Source organism: Maniola hyperantus, chromosome 5 (assembly GCF_902806685.2).
Source record: "Maniola hyperantus chromosome 5, iAphHyp1.2, whole genome shotgun sequence".
Classification (NCBI taxonomy): domain Eukaryota; kingdom Metazoa; phylum Arthropoda; class Insecta; order Lepidoptera; family Nymphalidae; genus Maniola; species Maniola hyperantus.
This window is the reverse complement of record NC_048540.1, coordinates 8099606-8114502: the sequence shown is the minus strand read 5'-3', so window position 1 is coordinate 8114502 and position 14897 is coordinate 8099606. Positions and strand designations below refer to the sequence as shown.

General features: G+C 34.2%; 1 protein-coding gene across 26 annotated transcripts in view; it reads right to left on the bottom strand.

The window, feature by feature from the left end:
• Positions 1-2367: 2367 nt before the first annotated feature.
• The window catches only part of sif (still life), a 157293-nt gene continuing 144763 nt past the window's right edge, over positions 2368-14897 (bottom strand). For 16 of the 26 annotated variants that reach the window (XM_069498882.1, XM_069498884.1, XM_069498881.1 and 13 more), the window contains 4 exons: positions 12221-12307; positions 11209-11326; positions 10963-11116; positions 7164-10704 (listed from right to left, as the gene is read on the bottom strand). In XM_069498882.1, the coding sequence (XP_069354983.1) occupies positions 9918-10704; positions 10963-11116; positions 11209-11326; positions 12221-12307 (1146 nt within the window). In that variant the 3' untranslated portion in view covers positions 7164-9917. Of the gene's footprint in view, positions 10705-10962; positions 11117-11208; positions 11327-12220; positions 12308-14897 lie in introns of all 26 variants that reach the window. The other 10 variants (XM_069498898.1, XM_069498905.1, XM_069498904.1 and 7 more) reach the window with 3 other exon arrangements.

Genomic DNA, 14897 nt, shown 5'->3' with positions numbered 1-14897 from the left:
ATCTTATCTTATTTTATAATTAAAAATATACTAAAAAGTATTTTGTTATTTAAAACATAAACAACAGCGCAATCTCTTTTCTATTCATGAAAAAAAATATGTGTTAGGAACTGACGTATTATATTCCTTGTCAAAATATTTAAAACTAGCTGATCCCCGCGGCTTCGCCCGCGTAGATTTAGATTTTTAAAGATCCCGTATAGCCTATGTCACTCAGGAATAATGTAGCTTTCTACTGGTGAAAGAATTTTTAAAATCGGTTTAGTAGTTCCAAAGAATATTAGCCATTTTAAATGACTAATATTCCCCTTTCCTCTCCAATTAAGCGTCAAGCTTGTGCTAGAAGTAGGTACGACAATAGTGCAACGGGCGGGGTTTGAACCGTCGACCTTTCGGTTTTCAGTCCACTCCTATACCGGTTAAGCTATTGAGGCTCTAAATTTGGCAACACCGTTCGCGCCTATGGGTGCTATAGGTACCTACGCTTCCACGGAGTTAGGGATCAGTATAGCTTATTCATTTTTCTGTGGGTTCTGCTGTAAACAAAATAATCAAATATGATTGAGGATTTTTTTATCAATAAGGGAATGTATACTTAATTTACCTAACACAGTACGATGAGTAGATATATATCTATAAATTAATAAAATAAAATTTCATATGGACCGATTCTAGTTAGTCTAGTGGTTAAAAGCTGAATTCGAAATCATAGGTCATAGATTCGATTTCCACTTTGGACAAGTCTTTGTGTGATGAACACATTTATCTGCCCTGAATCTGGGTCTCTTTTTTTCTACGTACTTATTTATAATTATGTACTTATTATATAAAACGCTTACTAACGTAGGTACGTATGTATGTTTTGTATACAAATTGTGTGAGCTCAGTTTAAAATAAAGTAGGAACTGGTACGTTGACTCATTCACGATGACACAACAGAGCCATATTATGATCACATCAGTAACACCTACGCTTTGCTAATGTTAAAACGCTTAATTAAAAAGAGTACAAGTATAAGTCCCGCGAATTGCTATTGCGCTGGAACGATGTGTCATTAACATCGAAATGACGTCATTTTGACGTCAGTCGAAATAAAAATATACCATCAGCTCGAAACTTCAGTCTAGTGCTGACGTCACTAAAATGGCGGCATTTGCATTAGCAATTTGCGCGACTTATATCTTGTCACCTTGTCACAAACGTGGCATGACATATAATAGGTACTTTATCTAAGAATGCGACGCTACCCGTCACAATAGGCTACTTGACTCATATCTAATTTCGTCCAATAAATGATTATTTATTATAGTATTTTGCTTAAGACAACGAAATATATCAATAACAATTTTTAAAAACGCAGGATGGATATATAAAACCAATTTTAAAAAATACAGTTTTTATTTTTATTTGAAACGCTGTCAGCCATGATGTGATGTCATTAAATATGTAAACAAAGAAATGTCATCCCTATGTCACGCGGGGACTAACGTAGTATCGATATATATAAAATTTTAAGTCCTGACTAACTTATATATCAACGCACAGCCTAAACATCTAAACAGCTGGTCCTAGATACATGAAATTTGGTGGGTGTGTTCTTTGTAGGTAAAGAGAAGGTATCCACTAGGAAAGGATTTTTTGAAATTCCACCCCTGAGTGGGTTAAATGGGGGTTTGAAATTTATGAAGTCCACGCGGGCGAAGTCACGAGCATAAGCTAGTTTTTATATATTTCTAAAAACTCATAGTAAACGTAAAAAAATATCGTTTTCTCTTTATAAATTGAATAAGTTATTAAGTAAGACTTACAACAAACTGATCTTTGCAAAAATAAATTTGGGTTGAAGTCTTTGTCATATAGGATCCCTTTAAGCAAGTCTTCGCGTGTTACGTATATTTATTTCACTGGGCACTCTAATCCACAACTTTCCTGTGGTCTTTATCGATGCGTTTTTTACATTCTCGGATGATACAATAACGATAATTACTATATTTTTCATGTAAACTAGTATAGAAGTCATGTTTATTAAACTTTGGGAGGTTATGCTGTTGTTTACAAATGCATGACGGCAGAGCACAGATAATCTATGGGCCAAACATGGCCGACAGTGTTTTCACCTGTCTAAGAAAAAAATATTTTTAAATTAAAGTTTTACGGTTTTTAGGGCGCAAAAAAATATAGTGTTAATTTTTTTGATCTAATAGGACAAATATTAACCATTTAAGACCAACTTAAAAAAAGTGTCAACTAGCCTATTTCAGACTCCAGAGTGAACTAGAACTTTGGCGTTAGATACCTGTATAATTTCCGGTTGCATCATTCAATCACTGGTAAGGGTATATAGATGTGGGTAAATAAAAGAGGTCCACAAATACATTTTATATTTATTCATAAGCAATAAAAAGTAATTTCCGTATGTGTCACAAAATTGAACTTAATATAAAGAGTTACAAAAACAATGGAATTGCATACACCAATTCACGAAATAGGTCTTTATTTCGGAATTTCCTAGTTGCAAAAACATGTTAATTAAAACAGTATAAAATAAACTTCTGTTAAACTACTAAAAAGATGCTTAAATACGTATAAATGAAACAAATTACCGTGCACTAAGCGTACTAGCGTAAAGGCACTTTTAATTTAGGCATATTAATTTAAAAAAAGTTTGAACATAATTTATCAAATTTAATAATGACGTGTTTTAAAGAACATATATAATTCGCAGTCAGCAAACTAATAAAATAAATTGGTACACCAACGTTATGTATTCTAATGTTATCGTTATCATAGCATCTTTAAAGTAGTTTAACAAACATATCGAAGAAATAAAGGACCTAATCTAGCGGAGCAAACAATATAAAGTTCAAATTATAAAAGTACAATACTTATAATAACATTAGTTACATTCGTATTTTACTTCAATAAGTCTTTCTAAATATTCATTCATTTTCCTACATTACTTTCAAATGTCATTGAAGTATGAAATACAATCGCAATTAATGAGCGCATTCTTCATTTCATTATTCACTCATATTTGTTTATTCATTTAATTAATTATATCTTCTTAGTATAACAATATCTATAAATTGATTGTATAAGTTCGTAATTATTAAATTCGAATATTTTAACATATGTATATTAATAAACGGGTTTTATTTTAATTAATCACAAAACAATTATGGAACTAATACTTAAAATTTGAAATATAATTGCAATATGTATTTATGTTTGGTATTAATAATAAATAATTACAATATCTACACAGTATGGATACATAATATACAATAAATTTCAAAATTAGTGTAAAACGTTAAATATAATATTATGAAAATCACTATAAACTGAACAGGCGATTTAAAGTCGGTGATATGTTTTAACATAAAATTAATTCTACGAATAAAATACAAAATAAACATAAAACAATTATCACAAAATTAGAATCAAAAGACCGACTGTTTGACTTACTAATTTATTGTTAAAAAATAGATACATAAAAAACACAGATTTATACTCTCAGATACAAGGTCTAAAAAATAATATGGTATATAACGAAATCATTAAATTGTTACAACAATACAAAATATAACAATCTACTTATTGCATATCATTATGCTAACATAATTGGAACCTACTTAAAAGGATGCGAGAATCGCATACGCTGTTCAGTTTACTGTCTGACCGTGATTTTAAATAACAGCTTTACAATTTAATATCTCCTCAGTAACAAAACAACTATTCCTCTATTTCTCAAATTTTAAATAAACTGAGTCATGTATATATGTTATATAATTCGCCTAACCTATGATAGAAATTTCGAATTTGATCACGAAGAGAAATTATTATCAAAACTACCTAGTGTATTTTCCATAAGGTAAAGTGCATTTTCAACTATAGGGTAGTTTAAGCCCAGCGCCCATTGGAAGTTCAGTCCGTTATATTATTATACACAACATACTATCACATCAAATTTCGCCTCTTTAATTTGTATTGAATCAGAAAACGTTAAGTATTGCGGTTGTGATGATGTTTGAGTAGCATTGGCATGCAATAGTGCGTAGCCAACTGCTACAGATTATTAGATTAGATTGCTTCCATATCATTTAACATAGAAAGAAAACGCAGGCTACCCAACCAACGATGTTCGAATATCATGTTCCAATATCTACAATCACGATCGCAACGGCGCGGTGCTTGCAGATGCTTTCGAATCATTTTTGACATTGGCATGTGGTTGCGGTTATTAGGCATAGAAACTATTTGAGTATCCGCATACGAATTCATAAGTCTCAATGAATCACCAGCTACAACTTCCCCAATATGATGATTTTGCACTGCAGGTATATTCTGAATCCTACGACACGATACATTATAGCGAAACATTTTATGTATAGTCCGTACAAAGTGACGCCTCACGCGCCATTTTAACTATATGGGTCAACTCATCAACTGTCATATCAAAAGTACGGTTAACCCTGTGAGTTAACCTTTGAAATAAGGACTAAAATCGTACTTTTGACATGAAATTTGACACATAAAGTTAAAATGGAGTTTAATAATTTGTTGCCGTAGAATGTAACGGCGTAGCGTTGGCGTAGGCTAAGCCAGTGCTACGCCGTAGCAATGTAATCTAATAGTTTATATAAATATACGTCTTGCTTAGTGATTGTTCTTTCGTGTTATTCTTATTTTACACATTCTAATGCTGTCTCCCACTGGGCGCCAAACTTAATTGATTGCATTACCAATGTGACGAAAAGAAACGCAAACATGTAGATTACAGCTAACTACTTTCACGATATATTTTATTCAGTACTATGTTAACAGTGAGTATTAAAAAGCACAGGTAGGTATAGAATACCTAATTTGGCACAGGATACCATATTATATAGAGTATTCATTATTCATTAGTTCATATTTTTTGGCAAATGTATTTAAACGAAAGGAACAATAGGTGTCATTATAATATTTAGTATGTTAACATTTTCTTTATTTTTTGTTAACTAAAACTAATCTCAAATTGAAAATATAAGTTTCGTTATTTTTATATTATGTTTTAGTTATTCAAATCAGTTCAAAAACTTTAATTCATAGAATGTTTTAGTTCTCAAAACAATAAACAAGTCACCGGCATTAAAAGTATGAGTACAATTCAGACATTCTATAGAAAGTATAATAATTATATGTATGAGCTTATCACTTAGTAGATGAGAACCTGAAGTTTATATTTTTCTCAAGTATCTACAGTGTATCAGTATTTTATTGAATTATCTATAGAATGCCAGATTAAACATGTTATCTGTAATATATAAGTATGATAACCATAAAACAATAAATAATAATTATAATACACCTAGAACGGTAAACAAGTCTTTATTTAAAACTGTTTCTTATTGATATTGTCATTTGTTAAGAGATTTGACTTAATTATAGGATTTCCCGTTAGATCTAATATGAATAAAATAAACTTAATGTCTATCAAAATTTATGTTAAGTCGTGATATTCGAATAAAATATGCTTACCTGAGGTGAAACTAGGCAAGTGCCACAATGCACAGTGTCACAACTATATCGAACGAGTATGTTCATAGTAAAAACACTCACCGCGTATACCTAACGGTGAACATTTCCCTGACAGTCACATATTCCAACATTTCTATACCACAGACGAGCCGCACGCAGTCTTATTTTTTTGGATCAAATATTAAATTATTATTAAAAAACATTTGAGCAAAAAAAACATATTTCGGTAAAACCACTAGAAAAATACCTTTTGAGCTTGAGAAACGATTTTGAAACTACCGACATTTTGAAATAAATGAATAGAATTAGTTTCGTAACTATCTATGTTTTCTATAAATGATAATTAAGCAACCTATAGCAAAACATAAAACCAATCTTTGTTATTTGTATAGAATCCAAAACGTCTTATCACAAAACCACTCTACGTTTTAATTATTACTCCTTTCCCTCCATCCTTTCGTTATTTTTAAAATACAATTAAATAATTCAAACAAATATCTCTTCTCCGTTATTCCATAGGTTGTTTGTTTCACATTTAATTTTTTATATATTCCCAACAATATTAAATATACTCTAAAAATGTATCAATTTATATGCTTTAAGTATAGTGCTATATATTTTATAGCCACATCAGGATTTTTATGTAAAATAAACAAAATTAATTAAATAGAAGGTCAAGTTATTAGTTTTGCAAACTTAAGAAGCATAATTTTAAATCCATTATATATTAATAAATACTCGACTATGAAAATTATTTAACTACAGAACATATATAATATTTTGGTTTGTTTCAATATATCCCCAAATAGAAGTCAGAGGTATATTAGAAAATTTACAGTGAAACAAGGGGGTAATGTAAGCAAAACACTCGGTGTAGTGGCAGAATTAATGAAAAAACACTTCCAATGTGCATTTTTGTGTATAGTTGCTGTTATTCACATAAACAGTTTGAGGTTGATCAAAGAAGCATGCGCATTTATGACATAAGTTATTCCCTTTGTATACGGGAGACTACCGCGTTCGGCGAATGCAGCCGGTGAACGTGAAAAAGGCCCCTCCGAGAAGATATAATATCCGCATTTTCATACAATAGCCAAGGATCTTGGATCTTATAAATAGAATTCATACTCCTGTACGTAGGTAGGGTGGCATTCGCCGAACATGCCAACGTGGACTAAGGCTTGATGTTTTACAATTATTACGAGAAGTTACGCAAAAAGTAAAACACACCGAACATTGCTTTTTAGAGTAGGTACACTTTAATGATTTTTTTTAATGAAAGCGTAAAATATGGAAGTCGTTTCAAGGAAGTGTGTGATGTACCTACCTACCTATGTATAATCACGAAATGGATATCAGAGGCCCTAGTTGTAACTTTTGAAGGTAATTTACGAGACATTTGCGTTGATGTAATTTTGTCATTTGGCAGGTAAACTTCGTGATTTGAAATCTTCATACGGTTTCGGTAGAGTCGTTACTCTGGTGTCTCGTTCTTAACTTAAAAACTTACACCCAGAGCCCAGAACTAAGGAGGAGCGTAGAGTCAATTTTCAAGAAACTTTTTTAAAAGGTCATTTGGAAGAGAGGGGTTAAGGGGTAGAGTGGCGGATTGTCGGTGGTTTGCGGTTGTTAGTGGCGGTGGTCTGGCGCGAGGGACTTGCGGCTCGCGGAGAGGTGGGGCGCGCGCGGCGCTGGGCGCTGCGAGCGCGGCAGCGTGGTGGGCGCGGAGGGCGCCGCGCTCGGGCCCGCCTCGCTCATCACGTCGCGCGGTTTCCACACGGGCGACCCTACAACACACCAAACACCGAACTCTTTTACACACTTCGCTTTCCACGCCCAAGTATTTACGAGTAATTTAGAAACGCATTCGCACTAATCGCCAGGGTACCGCGGGTCCAAGAAAAGAGTTGAATGTTTGATGAATGTTGTCGAAATCGCCCCATCCGACGTACTGTTACCACTGGTGAAATGGAATTGCAACTTCAAAATCTTTTACGATTATTATGGTCCGTATTAATTAATAAAGCAACTTTTTGTTGCTTTTCTTTCGATTATTTAGACCGAAAAGCGTAAGGCGTATCAACATGGCGATATATCACACAAGCATGACGGAGAACGTTGTTGTTTGTAAAATTGATTTTGGTAAATCTCGTCTCCGCTCTATGTGCAATACTTATCCCGCTTTTGCAATTTCATTCCACCAGCATTTTACACCAAAAAATTGGGCCCGTGATATAAAAATATTATGTCAGGAAAAGCATTGGACGCTGTGCCTTTTAGCACCTATGCGGTTAATAAATACGGAGGTCAACATTGTCATCGAACATTCAAAAAGCTTCGGCGGTGTAGAAATTGTAATTGATATAATAATATAATTCCGTAGCTAAATATATTTAACATGATTAAATATTACAAGTATTATTAGACTAGAGTGCACCAGTATTACTTTTATAATTGATTATTATTTTATTTTTCTTTACCACACTAATTTTCTGGTAGTTTGTAGCGTGCAACATCTACATATATTATATGCCACTCATAGGGTAGAGGGCATGACTAATTGCTAAGTATTCAACTATGATAACGTACATTTTTTCATCTACTTTTATTAATAAGTAGTTATTCCAATAGTACATATGTATCTTTTGTAGTTAATAGTTTAATGACTAGCATATTATAAGTTAAGGGATGATATAATCGGATATTATATATTTTTAGGTATATATCATGCACATAGATTAATATTATTACCGATTAAATTTTAATTCATGTATTGAATTATTATAATAGTATTTTTGAATTCTGAAATAGCATTGCAGTATTTAGTAAAATTACGTTTTGCGACTAATACAAAAATATGAGGGGAAATGCATATCCGTACAAGAAATGAGGTATGTAAGTATGTTTTAATTTAATGATAATAATAATTAATTAGCGTATTAAATAGTTAATTAATTTTCAAGTTAAACTTAAATCTAACTTGAGCAGGCACAGAATAAATGATCAAAAATAAATTAATATCTTTTTATAAGTAAGTTTTTCGAAATGGAAGACTTAATGGTACAAATCCGTGGCAATTTATGTAATAAGGATAATAATAATTGTTACTAATTATTGACTCAAATTTATAGTAAAATATTAGAAATTAAATAAATTATTTTCTATTAATAGATATAGAAACTTTGACAACGTGAGAATGATTATTTTATTTATCATTAGTACAATTCCACAGCCATTTAAACTAACACTTAGAACTTGGTGTCCAGATTTAAGAGTGTGAGATAATAGTACGTTACGATACATGTGACCAAAGTAGTCCATTATTGCACGGCTTTTATTAGCTATACGCCGCCGTGCAATAATAGACTTAAACTTAGTCACAAATATCGTGTTTTAATTCATAGCTCGTGTGACCTAAATCCACATACTTTTAACTCTTATTCGTTACTTAAGTTACAGAAGATATAATAGTACTAACTTAATTAGACCAGACTTAAGTAGACATAGACCATTTTTACAGCGTGCAAAAATGGACAAGTTAAGCCATGAATAAGTGTTACTTAAGCGCGGGTTTTGGTCACTCAATGCTATAAATAAAAGTTAATTTTATAACGCGTTTAGCATACCGGCACATTTGTATGTAGTTTGCGGTACGCGGTATACTATTACACCATAGCTATATAAAGGCGTTAGTAATTTCGCTGACCGTGTACAAATGTATGGTTTGCTAAAGGTGTAAGGGATTCATTACAGATCTACATTTATAATAATTATATTTTATCGTCTACTGTGTATATTAATTATATTATTAAGTCCCTAAGCAGCATCTAAACAGGGTTTAGAGTTCCGTGTTTGTGTATAATTATCATTACGTATACGTAATTTGAATCATGCCAGTATTTCAAGCTTATCTTTCAGTCGTGTATTTTCTATAAATAAATTAAGTGGTGTCTTCTAATTAATATTTAGTGAAAGTACATAATTATTAAAATCAAATCTAGGACATTTTCAAATAAACTATCTAATGACTTAAATTAACTAACAATCTTTCCTCTTTTTCTAATCAATTCCATTTTAATAGTATTACGTCGAATTCGCCCGAGCAGTAGTAGCATCACAACACCACATTTCAATTCTCACATTCAGTCAAGTCACCTTTTAAATTAAATATTCTAAACGGGTAAGGTACATCGTAGATTTAAACTAAAATTGAAATCAAATTAAACATGTATTTGATCAAAGTCACTCTTTTGGTAATGTTGGGAGGAAGGGCAATGTCCGTGCTCATGACTGGAGTCACCTAGGGTCTCAACGCTGCTACGATCAGATGACATCAGAATAGACTGAGTCATCAGAGACTTCCTACGAGCTTTGGGCTGCTTGCCCCTCCCCCTATGCTAGGATAGTTTACTCTGCCGCTTCCCAGAGAGGTAGCATTCGACGCAGGTTGGATGCTCGATAGTTTTGGCGATTGACTCGGTAGACTTTGAGACCACGATGCCCATTTTCATAGCCTTATCTTCAACCTTGGCTAATTGTGAGTAATGGGACATTCTATCCAGGGAGTTAGTTCCGAGTTTCGCTAATTTCTCCCCACTCGATTTAGATGAACGGCGGCTAGTATTAGGGGATTTACAAGGGGACCTATCAAAACTGGCTTGCGGCGTTCGCATTATGCCTTTCTTCGGGGCAGGTTTTGGTGATTTTGCCCGGTCGAGACTACTCTCCCTTGATTTCATTATACTTCCGCGAGGAGATCTCGAGCCGTCGAAGCTTTGTTGAGGAGATCGAGACTTGTCAATGGACCCACGTGGGGATTTAGATTGATCGAAGCTTCCTTTTGGTGATCTATGTAGAGTCTTACTCTGTTTCAAACTGGATTTGTTTGGGGATTTGCAAATAATGACTTTCGTGACGCGATCTCTATCTGGTGATATATTATGCTCAATAGATCTATTCGGGGATCTATCTCTATTGATGCTACTGCCACTGCCCGAACGGATAATTTTGATTTTTTTCTCAGACGTAGATGAACTCCTCTTCTCCGGCGACGATTTTAGCGATTGCGATCCTTGCTTACCTAGTTCCTTGACCATGGTCGGTTGATACTGAGTAGGCTGATGTGAAGATTGAATAAGTCGAGCCTGGCTTCCAGTACTTCCGGCACTTAGGGTCGAAGTTGTACTGGAAAAGTATTAAACCATTACAAAACATGTTGAACTACAAGTATAGAAAAATTTATTTTGCAAAATGTAATACAACATCTGCCAAATAAATTCAGGGACTATCTACCATTGGTGACATATGTATGAGAAACAAGCGAACCTACGATACAGAGTAAATTTTGGAGTTAGTATGAAAGTATGTGAGTTGGTTCCAATGATGGATGTGCGGTGTAGGTCAGTGTCGGCGCAGTCGGTTAGCCCATACATATGTTGGTACCTGAGGGTGAGGTGGTTGGGAGTGCGGCCTAACCCTCGCTTGGCGGCCGGTTGCGGCAGTTCATCCTCGCCCTCCGATTTGGAGCCACCCTCTGACTTGTCCGTGTCAGTCGTCGGTGGGGGCGGAGGTGGCAGAGTGCGCTTGGCAGCGTTTTCTGTTTGAGTAACAAGTAATATAATTAATTTACCTAGTACATTAATTATAATATTATGTTGCCATTATTTTTCTATTTGGAACCATTCTTACCAATTGATTCACAAAGTGTCTTGCTTCTTTGTCTAAACGTAGTTTCATCAGACGATAATTCAGAAACTTGAGGAGGTTCATCAGCATCTTGAGAATTTTCACGTGACAAATCACCAACCTATTGAGTAAACAAAAGTATTTTCAATGTACGAGTAAGTAGGTACGCGCCCTTTTATAATGCAGAAGGCGATTAAGGGCAGGTATAAGGTACTATTGAGTATTCAGTGATTAATGGCCAGTTGATAAAAACTATTGGTTATTGTAATCTTCGTTCGTTGTAAAAAAAAAACCAGTTCAACATTGTTTGTCATTTGAATTGCCTATTTGCGTACTAAAAAAAGTAATACTTACCTAAAATTAAATTGATTTAATTTTTGTGAGAAAAGAACCATAGGTACCATTGATTCGAGCACTCGTGAACGAAAATGTTAGGTTTCAACCAGACATATCTACGTTTTCAATTTAGCTTTCAAGTTTCAACGAATGTTAGCGGCAGGGATCGAATTACTTGTATCAATACTTATTTTCCAGTGGAGTACCTACCTACTTTGTTTAAAATACTTAATTTAATATACTTAAAGACTATAATAACTTTTACATTTATGATATTAGTATTTATAATTTAGTAGTAATGTAAAAGTTTGTCTGACAGTCAGTCTATAATACCTACGTTACCTTTTTATAGCCACTTCGCTTAACCGATATTGACGAATTTTGGTACAGAGATAGCACCCTGGAGATGGATATAGCCTACTTTTTATCCTGGGAAATCAAAGAGTTCCCATACAGGCTACAGGTCGAGATAGCAATCGTGGTATGGGGCGGGGAGACGCTCCGGACAACCGCACAGCGCCCACGCTTGCCCGCACCGTCTTAGCGCGGGGCCTGTGCGGGTGTGCGGGACGTCTCCACCCCGATTGCCATCTCGACCTGTAGCGTACTATATAAGTTCTTAATCACATAAATCCATGCGAGTGAAGGTGCGGGCATCATTAAGTAGAAAAATACTAACCTCGATATTACCAGCTGAGAGTCTCTGACCCATTGTTTTAGGCTTTTTCGTCTTTCCGAGGGTTTGGGATCCTTGCATTACCTGCACCTGTAAACATAAAAATTGCAAAATAAACATCAAATGGTAAACACACAATAAGTATTTCATCTGTTATTTTCTATTTAAGAGAAAAAAAAGCCAGAAGAAGTTAGTAGGTATGTAGTAGATAAAAACCCCGTCCAAGTGCAAGTCAGACTCGCGCACCGCGAGGGCTCCATAGCTTAGAAGAATACGTGCCATTATTTTATCGCTTATAATATTTGCAGTTGGAGATACAGACTACAAAATATAACTTTGTAATAGTCAATTTTAAGGTGATATAACTACAATGGTTACAGATATTAATATTGCTTCCTGGCGAATTTCATGATTCTAGGTCAACGGGATGCCCTATAGATTTCGATTTCGACTGTCAAAATATGTGGTATTAACGGCCATATCTTTTGATTGCGTTAGAAATTTGTTTTTTTACAGTTGATTGGGGATTGTAGATCAGAGTACTTCATATTTATTTTAACTTGATACCTCCACGCGTTCCTGAGAAAAACTGTCTTGACAGACACACAGACAGACACAATGAAGTGACTCTATAAGGGTTCCGTTTTTAATTTCGAGGTATGGGACCCTAAAATGACCTATTTTTATCAAGTCGCGTTATCTACACTAATATTATAATCAGGCAAGATATCTTGTTTGTTTGTTATCGACAAATTCTGGAACTACCAAACCGATTTTAATAATGTTTTCATCATTAGAAAGCTACTTTATCCAGAAGTACTATAAGTTCGTAAGTATAACGAACTGTTACTATATAAATATATCGTATCTATACCTAAGTACATAATTATAAAGGTATATCAAATTCCACCCAAGCGAAACCGGGTGGATCAGCTAGTTATTTATAAATAAGACTGATTCAAAGTCAAATTGAACGTTTTACGTGTTATTATTAACAGAGGTAAATACTTTTGTATAAGTAGAAAGTTCTAAGTTGTACTCACCTAACTACGAAAAGTTAAGCTAGCAGCAAAATGCACACTCTCTCGGGTCATATTATTACATTTATAACACAGTCCAAGTTTTAAAAGTAAGGTACCTGAATCTAGGAAATGTTTAACGTCGAACTTTCCGATAGCTTAATGAGAAAAAGTTGCGCTGCTTTAAACAATCATTTTGTTAGTAAAACTAAATCTCAGTTTCCCTTAATTTTCCTCTGCACTGATAACTGTCAGTGCAAGTAATTTGTCCGACTACGACGAAGTGACGTTGCAGTTATAATGAAATATGCTTTGTGAATAGAGATAAATAAATAGTTCTGACTTCTGAGTACATGGAATTGGAGCATTCTTTTTTAAATTCATACGAATATTATAAATGCGAAAGTGTGTTTGTTTGTTGGTTTGTCCTTCAATCAGGTCGCAAAGTGAGCAACGGATCTGAGTATTTTTTTGCACGGGTTAGTATTTAAGACCTACAGTTACTATTTTTCCCGGAAAATCAGAGTTCCCACAGGATTTTTAAAAACCTAAATCCACACGTACGAAGTTGCGGGAATCAGTTAGTTTTATAATGCTTGGCCCATACGTGCAATAAATAATATTCATAGTTTAATTCATCAAAATCAAAACAAAGCTTTGAAAATAAAGCGATCCTATATCGGATTTCCCAAACAATACTTGCTAGGCATTATCAGAATTGCACAACCCCTCTAGAAAGGCGTATTTTAATAAATATGGTTAATTAAGTTCGTTATTCAAATTACGTACAATTAACTGGTACTGGTATTACTGTAGCCTCAAACACTAGTCAGAAATTAAGTTCCGGGGGTCTTGTAGGTTCAACTTTTTAACCGAATCCTCCCATGAGAAAAAAAAGCCGGCCACGTGCGAGTCAGGCTCGCGCAATGAGGGTTCCCTACTACAGTCGTATTTTTTCGACATTTTGCAGGATAATCAAAAACTATGATACATAAAATAAATAAAATTCTGTTTTAGAATGCACAGGTGAAGACCTTTCATATGATACCTCACTTGATATTGTTATTTTACTTAGAAAATTTGCAAATACTAATTATTAGTTCATGACCACAATTTAATTTTTTTTGTGTGATCTAACCCTAAATTCACGGTTTTCAGATGTTTCCCCCAAATGTCAGCTATAAGATCTACCTACCTGCCAAATTTCATGATTCTAGGTCAACGGGAAGTACCCTGTAGGTTTCTTGACAGACAGACAGACAGACAGACGACAGACAACAAAGTGATCCTATAAGGGTTCCGTTTTTCCTTTTGAGGTACGGAACCCTAAAAAAATTGCTGACTCGACAGCGTATGTCAATTTTTTTTTTTTTGACTTTGAATGCATACTAATATTATAAATGCGAAAGTGTGTCTCTCTGTCTGTCTGCTAGCTTTTCACGGCCCAACAGTTTAACCGATTTTGATTAAAGGTACAGATTTAGGTTACATCTCGAGGAAGGTCATACTACTTTTTATCGGCCCATCCGTTTTACCAATTTATGCGATATTTGATACAGAGGTAGCTTGCGTCTCAGAAATCGACTTAGGCAACATTTTATCCCGGAAAATTAAAGAGTTCACACGGAATTTTAAAAAGACCTAAATCATTCATCATCAGG